The 24,533-nt window shown below is 44.4% G+C and overlaps 2 protein-coding genes across 2 annotated transcripts in view; one reads left to right on the top strand and one right to left on the bottom strand.

Moving 5' to 3' along the window:
• The window catches only part of LOC137643131 (carboxypeptidase D-like), a 589,663-nt gene extending 571,210 nt beyond the window's left edge, over positions 1-18,453 (bottom strand). Inside the window, exons 1-2 of the mRNA XM_068375981.1 lie at positions 18,447-18,453; positions 18,188-18,296 (exon numbers count right to left, since the gene is read on the bottom strand). Coding sequence (XP_068232082.1) covers positions 18,188-18,296; positions 18,447-18,453 — 116 coding nt within the window. The remainder of the gene's footprint in view (positions 1-18,187; positions 18,297-18,446) is intronic.
• A 3,478-nt stretch (positions 18,454-21,931) lies between these two features.
• LOC137643132 (carboxypeptidase D-like) overlaps positions 21,932-24,533 on the top strand; it is a 261,470-nt gene continuing 258,868 nt past the window's right edge. The window contains exons 1-2 of the mRNA XM_068375982.1: positions 21,932-22,095; positions 23,103-23,118. Of these exons, the coding sequence (XP_068232083.1) occupies positions 21,932-22,095; positions 23,103-23,118 (180 nt within the window). The remainder of the gene's footprint in view (positions 22,096-23,102; positions 23,119-24,533) is intronic.

Below are 24,533 nucleotides of genomic sequence, written 5' to 3' on the forward strand. Positions count from 1 at the left end.
TACCCCCTCGCTAGTTAGCGAGGGGGTAGGGGAGGAGTAGCTAGCTACCCCTCCCCCCTCACACACCGGTGAACTAGTTCACTTTGCTTAGAGGTAGGACTTCCCGGGGGACAGGGCTGGCGGGCAAGTTTGATTAAATAGCTAAGGTTTGTATGGTTAGGAAAAATACAAATTATCTACGAATTTGTCATTTGTTCCGTAACCAAAATACAAACCACGCTATTTAAATAGGGTGACTTAACCCTTAGGAAGGGTGGTAAGACCCAGCCCTTACTGGCTTTTGGCTTTTGCCCAGGGACTCAGTATCTGAGTGTGTAGAACTCGAGATAAGAACTCCCTGCACCTCGCAAGTACCTTGCTCTGCAAGGACCGCTGCCTACGCAATCGTGTGTGTGAAGGAATAAAGTGTGACTCGTCCTAGGAAGTTGGTCTGGAGTCCATTTGATGGAATTCTAGGTTAGGACGTTCCATATACCACCTCGTAAGGGTATGGGGGACGCGACCGTATTATCTTAATATTAAGAACACAATTAAGCATGGTTTACCTGCAGTGGTTTGAGGTCAGCTGTGCAGAGGTCCCAGGATGCTGCTTTCCCCAAGAGAGGGGAGGATGAAGAAAAAAATAAGGGCCAGGCATATCTTTTCATTCATGCAAACTAAAACTGGGTAACAATGCCCTCAACCTTCTGCTGCTTGTCCATTATGCAGCCAGAGGTTTTAAACCAGCTGTTGTGCAGCCACAACAGGGCCGATAGAGAACGTATTGAGCCTCCTGTGGGTCACGTCCTGCAGGTAGTGGGCTGTGAAGGTCGTTTGACGCTTCCAAACCCCTGCTTGTAGAACCTGCGTCACTGAGTAGTTTCTCTTGAATGCCAGGGACGAAGCGATGCCTCTGACATCATGTGCTCTAGGGCGACGTGACGGAGGAGGGTCTGGATTCAGGGAATGGTGGATGACCCTGCGAATCCATGCAGAGATAGTGTTCTTAGTGACCCTCCTCTTCATCCTTCCTGTGCTCACAAACAATGCTTGCACTCGAGGACGAATTGCTGCTATTCTCTTAAGATAGAGCCTCAGATTCCTTACTGGGCACAGTAGGAGATGGTCTGGGTCATCTGTTACAGAACAGAGATTCGAAAACTGGAAAGAGTCGAACCGGGGATCCGGCACTCCTAGATTTCGAGTCTTAGCCAAAAACTCAGGGACGAACCTGAACGTTACCTCTACCCATCCACTTGAATGGGCGACGTCATACGAGAGACCATGAAGTTCGCTGACTCACTTGGCCGAAGCCAAAGCAAGTAGGAACACCGTCTTCCAAGTCAGGTAGCGAACAGAAGCCTGGCGTAATGGTTCGAACGGAGGTCTCTTAAGAGACCTGAGGACTCGAACCACGCCCCTGGAGGAGGTCTCACTTCCGACTGAGGGCAGGTAAGTTCATAGCTTAGTATGAGTAGCGAGAGTTCCAGCGAGGAGGAAATGTCCATTCCTTTCAGCCTGAAGGCAAGACTTAAGGCTGAGCGATAGCCTTTCACTGCCGAGACTGAAAGGCGCATCTCTTCCCGCAAATACATGAGAAACTCCGCTATTGCTGGAATAGTGGCATCGAGTGGAGAGATACCCCTTCCACGACACCAACCACAGAAGACTCTCAACTTCGCCAAGTAGACTCTTGCGGATGACTTTCGCAGGTGTCGAGACATCCTTTCTGCAACTTGTTGCGAAAAGCCTCTCTCTGTGAGGAGATGGATAGTCTCCAGGCGTGAAGCCGCAGCGATGCTACGGCTTGTGGAAGATGTTGGAGTGTGGTTGCTTGAGTAGCTCGTGTCGGGGAGGGAGTTCTCTCGGGAATTCCGTCAGGAGCTGCAAAAGGTCCGGAAACCACTCTGCATGATGCCATAGCGGAGCTACTAAGGTCAATGACCGGTCGACTGATATTCTGGTCTTGTTGAGCACCCTTCTTATCAGACAGAACGGGGGAAAGGCGTAAACATCAATGTTAACCCACCATTGTTGGAAGGCATTTTGCCAGAGTGCCTTGGGGTCCGGGACTGGGAAGCAGTACAGCAGAAGCTTGAAATTCAAGGCTGTCGCGAACAGATCCACCGTCAGGGAACCCCACAAAGTCAGGACTTTGTTGGCTACTAGAGGATCCCAAGACCACTCGGTACTCACTATCTGGGATGCCCTGCTCAGACTGTCGGCGAGCACATTCCTTTTGCTCGGAATGAAGCAAGCCGACAGTGGAATCGAGTGGACTTCGGTCCATCTCAGTATCTTTACTGCAAGATGGGATAGCTGTTGTGAAAAGGTACTTCCCTGCTTGTTGATGTAAGCCACTACTGTGGTGTTGTCGCTCCTCACCACCACAGAGTGACCCGCCAGGTACCGTTGGAACTGTTGAAGTGCCAGGTATACGGCCTTCATCTCTAGCAGGTTTATATGGAGGCACTTTTCTGATTCTGATCATAGGCCTGAGGTCCTGTGGTTCAGAACGTGGGCCCCCACCCTCCTTTTGAGGCGTACGAAAACAGCATCAAATACGGGGGGGGGGAGGACGAGAAGATCCACTCCCTTTCGGAGGTTTTCGTCTGTCACCCACCACTGAAGATCCGTCTGTTCCGCGGGACCCATAGGGACCAAAACGTCCGAGGAATCGTGACCTTGATTCCACCGGGACTTGGGCCGCCATTACAGGGATCTCATCCTGAGGCGCCCATTTGGAGCTAGACGGGCCAGGGAGGAAAGGTGACCGAGAAGACGTAACCATAATCGGGCTGGGAGTTCTTCTTGTCTGAGGAAAGGATCTGCGACCCTCCTCAGCCTTGCTATCCTGTCATCTGATAGAAAGGCTTTGTGGAGATTGGTGTCCAAGATAATGCCTAGATATACCAGTAATTGAGATGGAAGCAGAGAAGACTTCTCGAGATTTACCATGATCCCTAGATCTTGGCAAAGTCTCAGAAGCTTGTCCCGGTGTCGAAGAAGGGTCGACTCCGAGTCTGCCAGGATCAGCCAGTCGTCCAGATAGCGGAGGAGACGGATGCCGATCCTGTGTGCTCATGAAGAGATCAGGGTAAACACTCTGGTGAATACCTGAGGTGCTGTGGAGAGACCGAAACACAGCACCTTGAACTGGTAGATATTGTTGTCTAGGCTGAATCTTTAAGTACTTCCTTGAAGACGGATGGATTGGGATCTGCGAGTACGTGTCCTTCAGATCCAGTGTACACATGAAGTCTTGTGGTCTCACTGCAAGTCTGACCGTGTCTGCTGTCTCCATGCTGAACGAAGTTTGTTTGACAAACCTGTTCAGAGCTAAGAGGTCGATGACTGGTCTCCAGCCTCCAGACGCCTTCTTTACAAGAATGAGTCGACTGAAGAAGCCTTGGGGAACCGTCGACGATCTCTTGGAGAGCATCCTTCTTTAGCATGGTCTCGACTTCTGCCCGTAGGGCTAGCCCCTTTGCCGATCCCATGGCATAGGAGCTCAACGACACTGGATTCGCTGTCTGGGGAGGTAGAGATGTTGTGAATGGGACGGGATATCCCTGACTGATTACGGAAATCGTCCAGGAATCGGCCCCGAGTTGCTGACACCTGAATGCGCAACTTTGTAGGCACCACCCCACTGGTGGACATGCAGGGGGATTGCCAATCCTAGCGTTTGCGGCCTCAGCCACTGCCTCTTAGAATTCTTGCCTCCCCTGGAGGACTTTTTGCCCTTCTTGTCTTTGACAGGAAAGGGCTGCTGTTTGGACACCGTTGTCTTTGCTGCCACTGCCAGTTTCGTCGTCTTGGACGGGTGAGGTTGTTGAGGTGCTGGAGGTTTGTAGGGCTTCCTTGTGAGAGCCCTTTGGAGGAGAGAGTCTTGGTTGGATTTCCTCCACCTCTCAGCTGCCTGTTCCACATCTTTGGGCTCAAACAGACTCTTTCCCATAAGGGAAGAGTGTCTGAGCTTGCAGAATTCGAAGGCCGGGACCTTCGAAAGGAACCTTTCTGCCACCGCATCACGTCCTTCAAGATCGAATTGGCCCACAAGTTCGAGGCTTGGTGGGCCAGAAACTCAATGGTGCGGGTGCCCGAAAGGAGGAAGGTCTCTAGTGCCTTCCTGGTGCTTTCTTTGGACAGATCCTCGGTTCGCAACAGGATGCCAAGAGACCCCAACCAGACATCCAGCCACGAAGTAGCCTGCATGGCACACTTCGCGACTTTCTCCTGGCTTAGGATCTTTGTCGCCGAGAAAGTCACTTGCCAGCTAGAGAGTCTCTCGAGAGGGACTCCCTTGGTAAGCTCTTCCACAGAGTGCAACGAAAGAGCTAAGCCAGACTCCTCCATGATCTCAAAATACCTCCTCTGGTGGAGGTGGGAGGAGCTTGTTGCCAGCAGTGGAATGGCTGGAGGAGGCGAGCTCGGAGAGCTGGCCCTCAACCTTATCCCTGGCACTCTTTGCCCCTTGGGACCAGGGCAAAGCCGCACTGGCCTTAGCGGGTTTCTGGGTGCCAAAGACTCGGTCCACGACTGTGTCCTTGCACTCACGAGGAGGAACCTCAGGGTCCTTGAACCCGTTGAGATGCCTCATCAGAGTCAAGACCTGCCAGAAGGCATGCTCTGACTCTTGCTGCTCTCCCCCTGGAGAGCTGGCAGCAAAGTCCACCGTCCCCAAAGGCTCTACTTAGGGGGACTCTTAGAGTTCCCTCCTAGGAGGGATACAGGACTCCAACAATGAAGTCTGAGGGCTCTTCTCGCCCCAACACGGGACGATTCTCCTGCTCGAGATGGGGTTTCTACCATTGGTGCGGTGGGAGAAGGCCTCACCTCGGTAGAGGGAGCGCGCTGGGGCTCGCGCGATGGGAAAAACCCAGGGGTCGCGCGCGAGAGACCGTTGAACACACAGGGTGTGCAGTTATCAGATTGACGTGCAGGAACAGAATGATGAGCCCGTGAGAATGTTGGCGCGCCCGCGTACGAGATTGTTGGCGCTTGAAGATCGTCGGTGCTTGAGCACGAAAGAAGATCGACAGCGCTTAAAGATCGACGGCGCTTAAAGATCGTCGGCGCTAGAGCGTGCAAGAAGATCGTCAGCGTTTGCGCGCATAAGAAGATCGTCGACGCTTGCGCGCTTAAGAAGATCGTCGACGCTTGTGCGCGTAAGAAGATCGTCGGCACTTGCGCGCGTAAGAAGATCGTCGGCGTGGGGAACCATCGGCGCCTGCGCGCGGACGATCGTCGGAGCTTACTTGAGTAGGAAGATCGTCAGCGCTAGCGCGCCAAAGAAAGATCGTTGGCACTTGAAGATCTTCGGCGCTTGCTCGCGTAAGAAGTTTGACGGCGCTTGCGCGCGTAAGAAAATCGCCAGCGCTCGCTCGCGAAAGAAGATCGTTGGCCAAGAAGATCGTCGGCGCTTGCGCGCGTCAGTAGATCGTCAGCACTTGCGCGCGAAAGAAGATCATCGGCGCTTGCACGCGTACGAAGATCGTTGGCGTAAGAAGATCGTCGCCGAGCACGTGCGCGCTAGGATGAAGGGACAGCTGACAGGACGATCAGGAACTGGGACGATCAACACTGGAAGTACTGCTTGATACTCCGAGGAAGAGTCTCTATGAGAGACCTCTCCCGCGAACGGGAGAGGTGCCCTTCGAAGAAGAGACTAGGAGACACTCGCAGGCTGAAGTACTGGTGAGCGCCTGTGCGCTAACTAAGGAATAGTCCCTGGAACAGGATTTCTCTGGATGGAAGTCTCAGGAACAGCAGGAACAGTAGGCGAGCGCTTGCGCGCAATTGCGAGCGAGCGCACAGGAAAACGTTGGCGCGTAGGGTATACCTGGCGCTTAAGGGACTTATTACAGTGTGAGAAAGCACCTTTTGCCCCGAAGGGACCGGTGCCCGTTGGATAACGTGGTGCGTGGCCGCCCACAGCGTCAGCTGCCAGGAATGGAGACGGCAGGTCAGCAGGTCTAGGAGATGGCAAACAATTCTGCGGAGAGGTCCCGAACAGCAAGCTGGTCTAAACAGAAACAATCCTCAGAAGAGGAGTCTCTATGAATGGCCTCTCTCGCGAACGAAAGAGGTGAACACTTCGTAGAGGAGACTTGAAGACACTGGTGATGGCGCCCCTTAGGGCCGTTGGATCAGCAAGCTGACCTATAAGGAGCAATCCTCCGAAGAGAAGTCCTTATGAGTGGCCTCCCTCGCGAACGAGAGAGGTCACAAGACTGATCCTGCAGCTGCTCAGCCCCTTGAGCATAGCTGGAGGTGCGACCGCTCAGCCCCAAGAGCATAGCCACCTGAAGTTTTCATGCGAACGGCCTTGCCACCGCTCAGCTCCTTGAGCATGGTTACAAGTGCGGTCGCTCAGCATCCAGAGCATAACTGCTTGAGGGCCAGGAAAACCCATCCAGGAATTATTAAGGTATGAGAAGTTTCCCCTCTGCAGGGGAAAAAACTCACACCTGGAAAGGGAACCTCCCTCGGAAGGGAAGTTACCTACTGCTGGAGGCGAACCTCCTTAGCGTTCTAAGATGAACTAAAGAGCTGACAGTTGTCACGGGAGAACTTCTAGGAGAAGGGATCACGCCCATGATGATGTCCTAGAGAGACGGCAGCAACAGCAGACTCCCCAGGCACAAACAGGACAGCCTGCTTTGTTGGCACACACTAGGCAAATGAAGAAAAACTGCACAAACAGGACAGCCTGCTTTGTTGGCACACACTAGGCAAATGAAGAAAAACTGGATCGTTAACTGGGAAAATAAAATAGAGGGCGGAGAACTGTAACAAAAAACAGAATTATAATTATGTAATTCATCTAAGAATGTTCACAAATAGTAAGAACCACTGACCCCCAAAGGGAAGTGTTCTCCCAGAATGATACAAGTTAAAAAATACAATTAGATTTCATTAAAAATAATTGAGACAAATAAATGGAAAAGCAACCCAACCCGCACGGGAAAGAAGCTTCCATAATAGTACGTAGTAGTAGTAAAAGGTGAACGACCTCGAGTAGAGAGATAGACCGTAGTCAATCTAAACTCCCACATTCCCTTCGCTGAGAATCCAAGTTCCCGTAGGAAAGGAGGAACAGCGAAGAAAACACATGAATGAAGAAAGTCCAGCGATGATGATTCCCCACGGCGGCCGAATATCGGAAGCCGAAGGAACAACCGAAGGACCAAGGGAGAGGACGCACCCCATGAATTGAAACCGTGGTGGCCTGGCACTACGCCGGTGACGATGTCGAACACTACACACACAGCACAAACACTGAAAAGAATACTTACTATATTTCTATACAAAAATATATACATAAACATAAAAAATGTTTACATATATATTAAGTATAAGAAAAATTAAGTAAAAGACAAAAAGCATTAATGGCTGCCAAAGCGAGGGTGGGAGCAGACATGTCTGCTCATCACCCGATCCAAAAGCAAAGTGAACTAGTTCACCGGTATGTGAGGGGGGAGGGTAAACCCTCATTAAAATTCTAATGGCTCGTCTTTTCAGCTACGCCGAAAGTAATACCCTATTTAAATATCGTGGTTTGTATTTCGGTTACGGAACAAACTGATAGTTTGGCGTTCAGCCTGGTTGCACAGAGGTCCAGGGAGGGAGACCCCCACCTTGCTATGACACTCCTTGCTACTTCTGGATGAAGGGACCACTCGGTGCCTAGGACTTGACCTCTCCTGCTCAAGCCGTCTGCCACCATGTTTCTTTTTCCCGGAATGAATCTCGCCGTCAGGGTAGTCCCATTTCCCTCGGCCCAGGTTAGAATCTCCTCCGCCAGGTCCTGTAGAAGACGGGACCTCAGACCGCCCTGCTTCTTGATATAGGCGACCACCGTGGAGTTGTCCGACATTAGGGAGATTTTTCTGCCATTGACTTCGTCCGCCAGGGAGAGCAGGGCCCTCTGCGCTGCCAGAAGTTCTAGCTCATTTATGTGGAAAGTCTTCCCCTCCTTGCTCCAGAGACCCGATACCGAGTTGTCCTGCAGGTGGGCTCCCTCCTTGGACGTGTCCGTGAATAGTATTACCTCCGGAGGAGAGTTCAGGAGGGATACCCCCGACAGTGTATTCTTCTTGTCCAGCCACCACTGGAGAGCCTCCCTGGATGCCTGCGATAGGGAGAGTTCCTTTAGATGATCCCTGGTCTGAGGAGCTAACAGTCTTTTCATGTCCCACTGGATTGGACGTAGTCGCATCCTGCCCAGAGGGACCAACTTTTCCAAGGACACTAGGTGACCCACGAGCCTCTACCACTGACGAAACTGGATTTTTATACTCTACACATTGCTGTCCATGTCTTACAATGAAAATTTGGTCTGTAAAACTTCTACCTTTTTGAAATACTGCTTGTTCATCTCTCAGCTTTTCATCAATCTTTCTCTCTACTGCAGTCTCTTTAAGATGAGCATAATATATATTTCTGGGCTCGAACCTGTGCCGCCCAGTGAATAAGCTCCATTTAGCACTTATTCTTAGGTAATTTACTGCTAAATATACCAGAGAAAAAATGTAAAGGAGTGCTAGGTTAACTAGCTCGCTCACCTATTGGTGTCGGTATAAAATTGGGCGTATATTCCAGAGGTCCCGCACTATTTAGATTAATCCACGACAGAGAACCCCAATAGAGGAGAGCCGTTCAACCTCACTCGGTACTACTACAATGCATCCGCTCAGAACCCAACTCCTTTTAGCACAACGTGCAAAGTAACCCGCATTTTTCTAGTGCTCTCGATTTTTGGATATTTTCTAGTGAATTATGGCTTCTTCGTCGGTTTCCCAGGAGACACCGTCTAAGTTAAGTACCAAGCTGGGTTTTACTGTGTTTTGAGCAACCTAGATCGTTTAATATTTATATCATAGGAGTTTATTCTCTTCGTTCATACCGATCTTGCTTGATTTCACTACAGTTGGTACTCCTGTTTTTGAGAGCTTTTAATTTTCACTTGCGGTGTTACTATGTGTATTATTTTTATTATCAAATATTATTTGTTATTGTGAATATTCATTATTTAGCGTTTAGAATCCTCGTGGTTCAATTTTTGGGCCGATATCATTTACGTATCGCTATGGCTGCCGACCGTGCTAAGGCGGCGATGTTATTTTAGCCATCAGGTGTGTCTTTTGTGATTTAATTATTTATGTTGCATGCCTTGCCCAAAATTTTCTATGTGTTTATTCATATATTTAACGCTATTATTATTTTTATAATGAATATTTGTGCCAGTACTCCGTTTGATCTGTCTGGTTGGGGATCGTCAGTTGGTAGCCCTGCTGCCTCGTATCACGTGATCCTCCCCCACGCTCCCCCTCTAGCTAGGTGGGAGGCTAGGCTTCTCCCCCCTCCACTAAGGGACCGTTGCCTTCCCTCCTTTTAGAGGGGGTAGTTAAGTGTTTATGGACTTTGTCCTCCGGGTGGCCCGGCGGTTTAGTCTCTGTCTAGTCTGGTTGGCCACCGGTCAACAGAGTTGGATCCCGGTGCACCCTATTTTATATTCACTTTTCATTCTGGCTTATGTTATACGAAACCCTCCGGGTTCGATTGGCAGTTCTTAGTTACAGTTCCGCCCCCCTATTATTTTATAACATTTCCTATGATGATTATATATGACAGTTCACTACCCCGGAGTCTCTAAAGGAATTGGTATTGAATATACCTTTATTTCCCGGCCCGGGGTCTACCCCACCCCGGGAAATCAGACACTATGTGTCTTAATTCCTTGTTATTGCATCCTTTTTTATGCTCCCGGCTTGACCGGAATGGATGGCTATACTTTAGTTTCAAGTTAGACTTATGTTTAGGCCCGGGACCCCCGGTCCCGCCCCTATGTAAGAATATTACAGTTAAGCTCTAACCTTGCGTTAGACCTATGTTAGGCCCGGGTCCTCCGGACCCGCCCCTAATTAAAAAAAAAAAAAAAAAAAAAAATTTATTTTTATTTTTTACAGTTAAGCTCTAATCTTGTGTTAGACCTATGTTAGGCCCGGGTCCTCCGGACCCGCCCCTACTTAAAGAATAGTACAGTTAAGCTCTAATCTTGTGTTAGACCTATGTTAGGCCCGGGTCCTCCGGACCCGCCCCTACTTAAAAGAATAGTACAGTTAAGCTCTATTCTTGTGTTAGACCTATGTTAGGCCACTTAAAGAATAGTACAGTTAAGCTCTAATCTTGTGTTAGACCTATGTTAGGCCCGGGTCCTCCAGACCCGCCCCTAATTAAGAGAATTACAGTTTCTCATATACTATTCTTTTTACAGATGGTGCATTGTCTGACGCCGGCCTGTGCAGCTGTTCTGCACCAGCCTTGTGGCCACTCCGTCTGCCGATCTCACGCCCCTTGTGGGGTTCAACTGGAAGACGTTGTGGTATGGCACCCGGATAACTGTGTGATTTGCTTCGACCTCATCACTACCCTTGGATCTGACTCGGTGAGTCCCGTTGGCTATATTGCCTTCTTATTTTATTTACTATTAGTAAGATATCTATGGTCTTGAAGGACCATTGGGAGTCTCCCTTTTATAATTCCCCCTATTATTTCAGGCATCCCCGGAGCAAAAGTCTGCGGCTCGGGCCACACTGAAGGTGTGGATTGGTGGGTTTGCCCGGAATGTAAAGTCTAAGCGGCCGTACGTCCTATCTGAGGACTACTGCACCATGGTTTACCCCAACGCCAAGTCTTCAGCTGCTGTGGCTAGGCATGTGGCAGCTCCCATCATTGCCCACATTGATGCCACTATAACGGGTCTCATCGACCCAGAGCAAGATCCATCGGACGCCCCCGGAGGTCTGGAGGACAATGTTGCCTCCATGAACCTGGACGTCGAACCAATGTTGCTAGACGAGCCGGATACAGGTAGGGTGGTAAGTGAGGCAGGTGTGTCCGGCGCTGAGATTCCTATCCTCAGCCCCGCTCTTTCTTCTTCTTCTGATCGCTCTTCCTTTCTTGGATTTTCTGGGGACCGTGATTCGTCTCAACGTTCATACCCGGTTCCCCCTAAGGATAAGTCTACTTCAAGGACCTTACCCAAAGCTCACAAGCCTCACAAGACTTCTCATGGCTCTAAACATGGTACGAACCCGTCTTCAAAGACCTCTGGTTCCTCCTCTAAGTCTCACGACCCGGGAGTTCCTTCCGCCCCTCCTGCTGCTAGCCCGGGCCTTTCCGAATCAGCTATGCTTCGCATCGTGTCGGAGATGCAGGCAAAGTTGGTTTCGGAGATGCAGTCGAGGATGGACACGATGTTCTCTAACTTCGGTCAGAGAATTGGGGCTTTAGAGCAAGGAGCTCCGGAGAGAGTCTAAAGCTCTCTCATACCGGATGCCTCTAAGCTCCCGCCGTTTGCCAAGAACAACCCCTGGCGGATGGCTCTTCATTCCCCGTTCTCAGACGGAATGTTGACTCTGGAGGGCCTTGGCACTCGTCCTCTAGAGGACTTTGAATTCTTTCCTCCGGGTCTGGCATTTCCATTTCATGGTTATGCCAGACTTACCGAGGAAGCTTTAGTCCGATTAGACAAGGTCCCCAAAGAGACGGTCATCTTCCCGAAGGAGCAAGCCCAATCTGTTTGGGCCAGATTTTTGAATGACATCGGCTGCACTAACACCATGCTGACGCCTCATAAAAGCTCCTTTACGATGTTCTTAATGGACAAGACCACCTTGACTCCATGCGTCAATAAGGTGGCAGAGCTTGCCTTTCAATATGCTCTGGAGGAGAAGCCCTTGCCTCCCATCCGAGAGGTGGATCCAATCTCCCTCCTTCTTCCCTCAGGTATTGAGTGTTGGGACAACGTTCATACCACCTTTACCTCCGGCAAGCTTGCAGCAGACTGTGCCTCAGTCTTGTTTAGTGAGAAGCTTCCCCGTCTCCCGGAATCTCTCATTAAACAGGAATATGATTCCCGCCTACGTGTGGGCCGTACTCTAAACCTGGCCACATCCACGGAGTCGATAGCCTTGACTTACGATACGGAGAGTATTTTTAAGTCTCTCAACAAGGCTACGTTACAGTCGTTATATTATGACTTGTATGACTTCGCTACTGCTAAACGCAGATGTCGCAAGCATGTTCTAGCTGAGGCGACGATTAGGCATGAACCTAATAAACTCATCCGGTCCTCCTGTTGGGGTTCAAATCTCTTCCCCGAGGATCTCGTAGAGGAAGTCTTGGCGGAGGCCACTAGGGTTAATCAGAGCCTTAAAGCCCGTTGGGGTTTGACCCCTAAACGCAAGTATGACCCCGCAAATTATCAAGCCCGGGGTAGGAAGAAGCTTAGACCATATACCTCCACCCAGTTCAGGCAACAACAGAGTGCTTCATCCAACTTCCGGCTGCCTCTTCCTCCATCTTCTGTTGCCCCTGCACAGCCTTCCACCTCTCGGGCTCCTTCGGATGACTATGTCACCGTTCTGCTACCTAAGAGCCAGCTTTCTGGTGCCTCCGCCACTTCCCCTGCCTTTAACCAGTCCTTCGAGGCTCATAGCTCTTCCCAGAGTTATGGTAGAGGTAGAGGCTACCACCGTGGCTCTAACCAGAACAAAGGCAGGGGAAGAGCCTTTCGCAGAGGAAAGAACTTCCGAGGCGGACGTGGAGGCAACTCCTCAAATCAATACTGAGGTGCAGCAGGTAGGGGGGAGGCTCTATGCCTTCCGCAACAAATGGAGGTTCAGTCCCTGGGCGTTCAGTATCATCTCCAAGGGACTAGGGTGGAGTTGGATTCAAGGACCTCCTCCTCCGAACAAATTTCGTCAACATTCCACTCCGGACCTGGTCGAATTTGTCCAGGATCTTTTACAAAAGAATGCCATACAAGAAACGAAACATCTGAAGTTTCAAGGTCGGCTGTTCAGTGTCCCGAAGAAGGATTCAGACAAGAGAAGAGTGATTCTAGATCTATCCCTTCTCAACTTGTCCATTCAATGCGACAAGTTTCGAATGCTTACCGTCTCGCAGGTGCGGACCTTACTTCCCCGTGGGGCCGTCACCACCTCTATCGATCTTACAGACGCCTACTATCACGTCCCGATAGCGAGACACTTCCGTCCGTACCTAGGCTTTCGCTTAGGGGACAAAAGTTACTCCTTCAAGGTGATGCCTTTCGGGCTCAACATTGCCCCAAGGATCTTCACAAAGCTAGCAGAAGTCGCTGTTCAGGAACTCAGGAATCAAGGGATTCAAGTAGTAGCCTATCTGGACGACTGGCTCATTTGGTCAGACACCTCCCAAAATTGCCTAAAAGCCACTCACAAAGTCATCCATTATCTTCAATCTCTAGGCTTCCAGATCAACTTCAAGAAGTCCCGTCTTCTTCCAAAATCGAAGTTCCAATGGCTCGGCCTGCAATGGGATCTTATATCTCATACTCTGTGTCTTCCCAGACCCAAGAGGTTAGAGATTGCAAGGAACACCAAACGCTTTCTCAAAGACAAAGTAAGTTCCAGACGGCTTCAAGAGAAGATTCTGGGGTCCCTTCAGTTTGCCTCAGTGACGGATCTCCTTCTGAAGGCAAAATTGAAAGATATCAATCGTGTCTGGCGTTCGAGGGCGAACCGGAAGCTCCGGGACAGGAAAGTCCGCCTTCCTCCCATTCTACGGGAAAGACTTCTTCCTTGGACAAGAGCAAACAGTCTGTCAAAGTCAGTTCCCCTTCGATTTCCGCCCCCGGAATTAATCATTCACACAGACGCATCCCTATCAGGTTGGGGCGGCTATTCTCAGCTCAAGAAAGTTCAAGGTCTTTGGACTCCCTTGTTCCGCCATTTTCACATCAATGTGCTAGAGGCCATGGCAGTTCTTCTAACCCTGAAACGTCTCGCTCTTCCCAAGAAACAACACCTTCGTCTGGTCCTCGACAGCGAAGTGGTGGTCCGCTGCCTCAACAGAGGCGGGTCAAAGTCAGGGCCTCTGAACCATGTTCTAGTAGCCATATTCTCCTTAGCAGCCTCGAACCGTTGGCATCTTTCAGCTGTCCACCTGGCGGGAGTCCGGAATGTAGTGGCAGACGCCCTGTCCCGGACCTCCCCTCTAGAATCGGAATGGTCACTCGATCTAAAGTCATTTCGGTGGATTCTCTCTCAGGTTCCCGGTCTCCAAGTGGACCTCTTCGCCACGGAATCCAACCACAAATTGAGAGTATATGTGGCTCCCAATCTAGACCCTCAGGCTTACGCCACAGACGCCATGTCACAGAATTGGGACAACTGGGAAAAGATTTATCTCTTTCCCCCGGTGAATCTTTTGCTGAAAGTTCTAGACAAACTGAGATCCTTCAAGGGACAAGTAGCCTTGGTCGCACCCAACTGGCCCAAGAGCAACTGGTATCCTCTCCTGCGGGAGTTGAGATTATACCCTCACCCGATACCCAATCCGGTTCTGTCTCAGATAGTACAAACACGCGTTGTGTACGCTTTCTCAAACATTCAGAGCGCCCTAACTTTATGGACTTTATGAAGTTTGCGGCTATGCATGGTGCCAATATTGATCCTCAAAACACCTTGTTCCTAGAATCGGATAAACGGGATTCCACCATCCGTCAGTATGACTCTGCAGTTAAAAAGTTGGCAAAATTTTTAATAGACTTAGACGTGAACTGTATGAACTTGAACCTTAGTCACTTTCTTTAGATATTTATTAGAATCAGGTCTGGCAGCCAATACTATCACCACTATTAAATCGGCTCTGAAAAAGATCTTCCTAGTAGGTTTTAACATAGACTTAACCGACTCTTTGTTAGCTTCAATTGCAAAAGCTTGTGCCAGACTGAAACCGGTTACTCGTCCTACCCCGGTGACCTGGTTCCTTAATGACGTACTCAAATTGGCTTCTGATACCATTAACAGTTCTTGTGATTACATGCCCCTTCTCAGGAAAACACTTTTTCTAGTGAGCTTGGCTTCCGGGGCAAGAATTTCTGAATTGGCAGCCTTGTCGAGAGACCCGGGTCATATTGACTTTCTGCCTTCAGGAGAGGTCCTTCTTTCTCCTAACAAATTCTTTTTGGCTAAGAATGAAGACCCTCAAAACAGATGGACCTCCTGGAAAATTGTTCCCCTCACGCAAGATCCGTCGCTGTGCCCTGTCACTACTCTTAGGTCTTATCTATCCCGGACCTCCTCTAACTCCTCGGGGCCTCTATTCGTTAGAGAACAAGGCGGTACCATTACTATTAAAGGGATCAGGCAACAAATTTTGTATTTTATTAAACAAGCTAACCCTGACTCTTTTCCTCTTGCACATGATATCAGGGCGGTTGCCACCTCGGTGAACTTCTTTCACCACATGAATTTTACAGACCTTTCCAGGTATACAGGGTGGAAATCACCGTCAGTGTTCAAGAAACACTACCTTAAACATTTGGAAGCCCTAAAATTTTCTACAGTAGCCGCAGGGAGCGTAGTTACTCACGAGTAACTCAGGTTAATGCCTTGACTCTTTATCTCTCCCTCTTACCTGCCTCATTTATACCCTATTGTATTCGTTGGTCTCGCACCTGAATACTGTTGTTATATTTGTAAATTTTATGCTCCTGAGTATCTGTATATATTATCACTCACGGCATTATTATACCTACCTTATTGGATTTATGTTCATATTTAAGATACCCTTATAATTGTTTTTTGGTACTCATCTCTGATTAAAGCATCCTGTATTTCTCTTACGCTTATGTTTTTTCCTTTATTTTGCAAGTTTGGTGACATTTTTCTCTTGTATAGATTCACTGGGCGGCACAGGTTCGAGCCCAGAAAAGGGATTTTGACGTAGGAAAAATCTATTTCTGGGCGAAGGACCTGTGCCGCCCAGTGAACCCTCCCAGCTCCTCTCCCTTGGAGTCCCCAAACTTTGGGTGCTAAGGAGTTGGGTTCTGAGCGGATGCATTGTAGTAGTACCGAGTGAGGTTGAACGGCTCTCCTCTATTGGGGTTCTCTGTCGTGGATTAATCTAAATAGTGCGGGACCTCTGGAATATACGCCCAATTTTATACCGACACCAATAGGTGAGCGAGCTAGTTAACCTAGCACTCCTTTACATTTTTTCTCTGGTATATTTAGCAGTAAATTACCTAAGAATAAGTGCTAAGTGGAGCTTATTCACTGGGCGGCACAGGTCCTTCGCCCAGGAATAGATTTTTCCTACGTCAAAATCCCTTTTTTATGACCACTGACATAAGTGTGATGCCTCTGGAATTACTGCAATCAATTGGATCTCTTGTTGCCATTTTCACCAACACTCCTAGCTCCCATTCATCAGGTTTTGCCTCTTCTTGTGATTATTGTGGAGTAACCTCATTTTTTGCCAAAATCATCTCCGCAGTTATTCCATTGTATCCAGGGGCTTTCCCTCTCTCGAGTTTTTTAATAATAGCTTTGACTTCAAACTCACTGAACTCATTCATGGACACATCAAGGTCTTCCTCAGCTTCAGGTACATCGATCAAATTATTCCCTTCGTATCTCCTATTCATAACCTTACTAAAGTGTTCCATCCAACATTATCTTTCTTCATCTTCTGTTTTTATAACAGATCCATTTCTCTTTTTGATGGGTATAAGCTGCTTCTTTTTTGCCCCAGTAGTGATCTCATTAATAACTCTATGACCAATTCTTACACCATAGCCACTCACTGAATTCATAACTTTAGCTTTGTCAGGCTAATCTGCTTTCCTGTCTAAATATTCTCTCCAGTCATTCCTGGCTTCTCTTTAGGCCTCATTATCTATACTGGAACACTTAGCATGCTCTACCTTGTAATTTTCATTAAATTTTCGGAAACTTTCAACAATCATTTTCTGTCTTTGTCCCCTTTTTATAGTATCCCAAGTATCATTTGATATCCATGGCTTTCTCCTTGTAACTGCATGTCCCAAATCTTCACTACCAACTGACTGATATATGTTCTTAATTTTACACAATTCTTCATTAATTGTCTGCTCTTTCTCTTTTAAAGTCTCTAAGACTGAAAACCAATTGCTGCATTCAATAGCAAATGTTTCTCAGGACTCATCTTCTAGAAGCTTAGTTATATCAAACCTAGGTATTCTATCTACATTTCTGTTGGGTGCTTCCAGTTTCAATTTCAGTGTGGCAATGAGAAGCTGGTGATCTCTACCAATATCTTCACCTCTATAGCTTCTTACATTTCTCAGAGTCCTCCTCCTCTCTTTATTAATGGCTATGTAATCTATCTGATTTTTGTAATTGCCACATGGTGAAGTCCATGTATATTTGTGGATGTCCTTGTGCTGGAAAAGAGTACCTCTAATAACAAGATCATTTGTTGAACAAAAACTTATAAAATGTGCTCCATTTTCATTTCCAACTTTAAAGACCCTCAAAACCCATCACATTCTCTATACCTTAATTATTCCTTCCAACATTAGCATTGAAGTCATCAATTACAATTTTCATATCTCTCTCTCTGGGATCTCATCAATTACACTCTACAGTTCTTCATTTCTTCAGAGGAATCATGTTTTGGTGCATAGCATGTATTCTGGTCTGCAGCAGTAGTGTTAGTTCGCTCATCTATGCCGTGATGACACGGTAAAGATGTCACACCATAGCTGATGGTTTTTAGAATTGGAGATGCTGTGTCGAGTTCAATAATCCCTGAAATTGAAGGTCTTTCTTAAACACACTGAGTCCGTGCTTTGCACATTAATATGTAGGTCCTAGAGCAGAGGAAATGATATTTCTCTGGTATCAATGTCATATTAGATTCTCTGTTTTAGCCTTTTATACAGGAAAGTCATTGGAGACAACACAGCACATTACACCCTAAAAGTAGTACAGTACTGTATTTGTATTTTTTCCCACTATTTCATTTGATTCTACAGCATATTTACTATATGTCCTCCATAGTTTATTTTCAGTCCTGTTATGGTTACATGTCATAGTGTATTTTATGTCCTAGATTATGACACCTGTATTTAGGTGGGCTCCAATATATCTTAAAATTTAATTTACACCGCTTCATGGGAGCAGATCTGCGTCATAAGTGGAGGACCTACTTTGCAAAAAGACAATCTTTATAGCAAAGAAAACTTAGGCAGCAGGTAATTAGCCATCTTCAATAAAAACAAAGGAAAAACACTATGTAACATAACTGATTTTTTGCTTATTAGGCGAGTGAACCCCTTGAACTTACTAATACACTGAGGTGCTATTACATAGTAAATGTAACTTACTTGAACTCTGGAGGTGTCAAGAAACCTTCTTCCTCTGGACCTTTAGGTTTCTGAGTTGTGGTGGAGGTGGTGGTGGTGGTGGTAGTAGTAGTTGTGGTTGTAGGTGGCCCTGATAGGAAATCAAATGTGTTATAAATCATACTAAATTACAAATACACAATATACAAGTTTTTTCCATAATAAAGGAAGCCAATTTCCTCAAAGTGAAAAATCAAAAACATGACCTGACGTGCAACACAAAACATATCCAAATAAATACCACTCATTAATATACTGGTAACATAAATTAAAATCTACTGTACGCTACCTCTATCTTTTTAGTTTCCTTGTTAATCACTATTGTTCACTTTCCCTTTCTTTATGTGTGTGAACTACTTTTTAAACTTTAAATATCAACTGTACAGTAACTAAGGTTTATCCTTGCAAACAAGTTTATATTTCTTATAGTTATGGTATGCCAAATCCAAACAAAGCTGTGCAAGAAAATTTCCATACTCTAAATTCTTAAAGTAAAGGGGAATAGCATCATCAAACTTCATTCATTGGAAAAAAAATTGCAGTAAAAAATATTTGTTATACTATACACTAGTTTCAGTGGGTTAGGCAAAGTTCTGAACTATAACTATCTCAGAAATTGAATACAGATGGATGGCTTTCAAACCCAAACTCTTGCAAATCACATTTTGCTTAAAACTACAAAGCAAAGTAATTCTTGCAATCATCTACTGCCAGTTCAGTATAAAACACTCTACACCACCAAAGCACACACATTATCTTTTAAGAAAATACTTTGTGATATAATAGTAAAATGTATTTAATGACAGTAATATTACAACTACAAGTACAGCATTCAATAATTCATAATGATTTCTATCTTAACTGATAGAAATAAGGTACTGTATTGGCAACTTTACCCTTGTCATCCAGCAGGCACAAAAATCAGTCATAGTGATGTCACTCCATGTGACTTTCCCCAAGGTTTTGGGATTTTAAAGTCTAGACATCGGATTTTTATTTCTAAAGGCTGGATATCTTTAAATTTTATAATTTCTCCACTGTACTTTATATATTTTATACTAATTGTTTGCTTACATTAATTTTGCAAGCGTGTCTATTCTTTAACAACAAATATTTGCATTCAAAAGAATGTACAGTTTACTGTATCTATCTAACAACAGCGTCAACAATTGACAAGGACTTTTTAACACCATTCAAAATGTGATTTCCAATGCAATAGGGCACCAGCTGAGCTCATCTATTAGAGTATGGCATATCACTTACTACACTTACCTGTTCACCTTAACTTATAGTAAAGTATTTCAAAGGAAAAGTACTTGCAAGTCAAACCACATCAACTTTGGTGTTGTTTAAAACGACAATGAGTGAATTGAAGATCCTGAGATTTTTTAAAGTGGTGGTAGTACTCTACCTCAGGAAAAAGCAACAGGAAGTATCAATAATATTTTAAAACTGAATGGCCTGAAAGACTGAGCAGCAACCAGACTCATAGGATTCGCTTAGAGCTATTTGTAGGGACTGGAAACTATAAAAACTTAACAAATCGGCAATAAGTAACCATAAAGTTTCCTCCAAATAAATGAAGCGTTTTGAAAAAAACGCAATGTTGATAAAGAACACACAATTTTTCAAGAAGCATAAGCAATCAGAAAAGCTTTACTGTAAGGGAGCAAAAGCTAATTTCTTTTTTTGATACCTAACAGAAAATGGGGTCCCTTTTGCACAAAATGAATACCTAATATTCCATGAAAATGAAACTTCTCAAGGTACGTAAATTTAAAAACTAAATCTACATACAATACTAACAACTGTAATTGATTTATATATAAGATGAGAGGACAGGAAGAAAAAATCAGTATTCTTCATGTACTTCTCCATTGTAAGATATATAAGATGACATTCACATTAGACAAGGTAAAACTTATGGCAAACTTTAATTGCTTTATCTCATCTCCAGTATAGATGACTGCTAAATAACAAAACCATCTGTGTTTAGACTAGGTTTGGTTATATAAAGATGTTATAACATATTTTGTATTACTTTATCCTTAGAAATTAAGATAATTCTATATCAAGTTTTTCCTATATACGAACCAAAAGTGAAACCATTTGGTTCACATTTCATTGCCAATCAAAACAAACAAACAAACATACATTTCTGATGTTTACATATTCTCAACTAGACTTGCATATGTATTTTCCAATTTTATTTAGAACATCTTATTATGGATATCATCCTAATACTAATAAGTTATATACTATCACAGTCTTCAGACAGTTTACTAAAAGCTATTAGAGTCTTTACTTATTAATTGGATGTGCAAATGTGTTTGTTTGTTTGTTGTGTTTGGCAATGAAAATAAGCAAAACAATGCTGTTCTTTTTGGGTGAGGTATACTCAGTTCATTTCAAACTTCTAAGGGCACAATAAGTAAAACAACATTTGGAATAACATCATCTTTACATATATTAAGAATAATATTTGTTATTAATGTGTGTGCATATCCTCCTGAGTGATAGCTTGAAATCAGATAATGACAAAAATCAGCTGAGTGTGTTTACATTCTCTCAGAATGGATCACAGAGAAAAAAGTTGATTTCACTGACAGAATTATTCCTCAATTATGCTATTTATTATGAAGATATGCCAATAATAAATAAGGTAAAAATTGTTTCATTACCTTTATGTAAATAAATATACAGTAAATAAAATTATCTTGATTTAGACTTATATCTGAAATATGTTATAATAGTGTCTGTTATTGCGAGGTTCTACTCACACTTTTGAGAACCTTCTAGAAAAAGATTTGATAGAAGAGATCTTAAAGCACACTCAGAGATTTTACAACAGGTTATGCCAAGTCCTCAAAACTACAGGGGTTTGGAGGCCAGTTCTAGATATCTAGGCCCTCAACAAGTTTACAATTCTCCCAAAGTTTTTGATGGATAAAGAAAAAGATTGACTATTTTCAATAGACCTCTTAGATGTACATTTTCACTTTACAATCCATCTCGACTGGAGAAAATACCTTTGTTTCATCAACAGGTCAAAGGTTTACCAATTCAAGTCTATGCTTTGATCTCAGGACAGCTCCTGAGGTGTTCACCAGGATGGCAGCTGTAGCAGGCAACCACATGTGAAAGCTTCAATAACTTGGGATAACAAATTGAAGCCACCACTTTGTTTATATTCCTTTTGTCTTCAGTACATAGTGGTCAGTGAATAGTGTATTTCAAAAAACTGTTCTCAGGTACAGATGGGTAGACAAAATGACAGAACTTCCAAAAGTCCACAGTGAGGTCATAGCTACTTAACACAAGGTGGCTAAACTCCACCCACACAACTAGCAGCTCCACTGTTAACAACAGTCAATTGTCCCATTCAAAAGGTGAACTTCCACATTTAAAACTACTGTTTCATACTAAAAGGTTTCCCCAAAGGCTAACGAGCTAAACAAACTTTTCACGTGTGAAAAAAAGATCACAATCTCATACAATCCGTTGGCACAGTTGCCATACATGAAAGTCACGCTGCCAATGTTGTGTTTTATGCAAACGATACAATTCATAATTGAAGAGCCACCCGAGCACAATGCTGATTAAGGTAGTTAAAATGTACAACCCAACACCACAGTAGCCAAACGTTCACAAATTCATGATATTAAAATATACTAGACAAAATAAATTTATCAAAAGTTTGGCAGTAACAACGGCCTCCATCTATAAATGGTTAAGAATTCTGGAGCTTACAGTTCTTTTATACCTGGACCATTGGCTATTTTTGAGCGATTTATTGGAAAAGATTTGGGTTTAGCAAGTGTGGCTGCTCATATTACCAGATTGGTAGGGGATTCTGGTCAGTTTCAAGAAATCTTATCTGATTCTGACCTGTAAGATTCCGTATTTGGGAATGATAATAGCAACAGTTCCTTTTCTGGTTTTTCCATTGGAGAATATTCAGTCCTTTCATCTTTTGTTGCAAGAGTTAAATATGATAAAGCACATGAAGGTTTAGATGTGGATGAGGCTGCTAAGGACAAAGTCTTCAATAGATAAATTGGTTCCAATGGTACTGGACATTTAAAGATAGTGTTTTCCCAATTTCATCTCAATCTACATTGGAACAGTATAGCCGGTCTAGATACCATCTCAATTCCAGTGATGAAAAATCCCCTTCAATAGCCGAGTTGGTGGGATGATCGTAGGCGTTATCTAAGGGAGTTTCTTTGCATTTGAAAATCCCAGACCTTTCTATGTTCACAGATGCTTCCCAGGAAGTATGGGGTTGCAACTCTACATCCTTTACAGTACATCTCTACCAGATAACAGAAGTACAATTAACTTGACAAATTTAAGAAGAATAAGCCTTCTTCTAAAGTTTATTCTGGGAAAATTTGAAGTTTTAAAGATCAGCTAAGCTCCGAGTCAGGTTTTATTTCAAAAGAATAGTCTCTATATCCATCAGAATGTATAGAAATTTGGAAATGGTGGGGTAACCCCAAAGTAGACATGTTTACAATATCACTGAACAAAAGGATATTACAAGTAAATCACCGACTTTCCATCAACATTGGTTTCAGAGGCTTGCCGGATTAACTGTTTTGCCAGATCACTTGATGTCCCTTTAATAATAGATTATCAACAAAGTCCTAACCCACTAAACAACATAAAAATTCTTTCCATTCATTGTGAAATGATTACAAGATATAATAATTTTTTCAGGAATCTATTTGGTTATATTATTTTACTCTAGATAATATCAAAACACAAAGAATCTATGAGTAAAATAGCTTTATATCCATTGAGAATGGATTATATGATTGCGTAATAATTCCACAATAGATAGCTGTTGAAAGATATAATACAACTCGCCAGTAATGAAACTTGCATTATACAGAAATATAAAGAAAAAGGTAATTTTTCTAATTTCACACAAGAAGTTTACTACAATGTATAATTATAGAGCATACAATTAACATAAAACCTAACTCCTGATGAAAAAATAAGCAAATTTTTCTGGAGAGAGAGAGAGAGAGAGAGAGAGAGAGAGAGAGAGAGAGAGAGAGAGAGAGAGAGAGAGAGAGAGAGAGAGAGAGAGAGTGAGTGTGCATGCGTGTGTTACAAGGAATTTGGATGTCTCAAAGACTTTTAAGTCTACCCACGGAGACTCCATTTGCTCTTTGGTAGAGCGATTTAGTTTAGCGCATTTAAAGAGTTCTCATGATCTTGTCTAACTTCTTAATGAACTTGTTTACTATGTTAATGTTTACTACATATGCTGGAAGTCTATTCCAAGTATTTTCTATTTGGTATGCAAATAAATTGCTGCACTGAGTGATGATGTATCTTTTCACTTCCAGTTTATGTTCGTTACCTCTAGACTGGTTTGTGTTAAGTATGAATAGATTGTTGTAATCTACACTTGTTATTCCTTCAAGAATTTTGAATGCTTCCATTAACTGTCCCCTTAGTCGTCGAGTTTGTAGATCAAATAAGCTCAAACGTTCCATCCTCCGCCTATATCCAAATTGCCTTAGAGTTGGAACTAGTTTGGTGACCCTAACTTGTACTGCTTCCAGTCTATCTATATCCTTCTGAATACTTGGAGCCCAGAATTGGACTCCTTATTCTAGATGGGGTTTTACTAGTGATATCTACAGCTTCCATTAACTGTCCCCTTAGTCGTCGAGTTTGTAGATCAAATAAGTTCAAACGTTCCATCCTCCGCCTATATCCATATTGCCTTTTGGAACTAGTTTGGTGACCCTAACTTGTACTGCTTCCAGTCTATCTATATCCTTGTGAATACTTGGAGCCCAGAATTGGACTCCTTATTCTAGATGGGATTTTACTAGTGATGTCTACAGCTGTAGTACATTGTCTTTGTTTCTGTATTTGAATTGTCTCTTTATGTAACCTATTAGTTTGTGTTTTCTTTTGCAGTTTTTATGCTCTATATGGTGAACTTCAAATCTTTCCTGATAATAATTCGGTGATCTTCCTCCTGGTTCATACTTTCTATGACTTTACATTTCCCACAGTTGAAAAGCATTTTCCATTTTCTGGACAATTCTCCTAGCTTCATTAGATCCTCTCTTAAAGCTTCTATGTCTTCTGAGTTTGCTGCATTTATGCCTAGTTTAATAGTCGGCTAATTTGGCTATTCTACTAGTTAATCCTTAATCTATGTCATTCACGTAGATCAGAAATATAAATGGGCCATGGACAGATCCTTGAGGTAATCCGCTTGTAACAGCTGCCCACTCTGAAGCTTCTCCATTGATTACAACACTGTTTTCTGTTAGTTAGCCAATTTTCGATCTATTCA

This window comes from Palaemon carinicauda, chromosome 6, assembly GCF_036898095.1.
Source record: "Palaemon carinicauda isolate YSFRI2023 chromosome 6, ASM3689809v2, whole genome shotgun sequence".
NCBI classification, from domain to species: domain Eukaryota; kingdom Metazoa; phylum Arthropoda; class Malacostraca; order Decapoda; family Palaemonidae; genus Palaemon; species Palaemon carinicauda.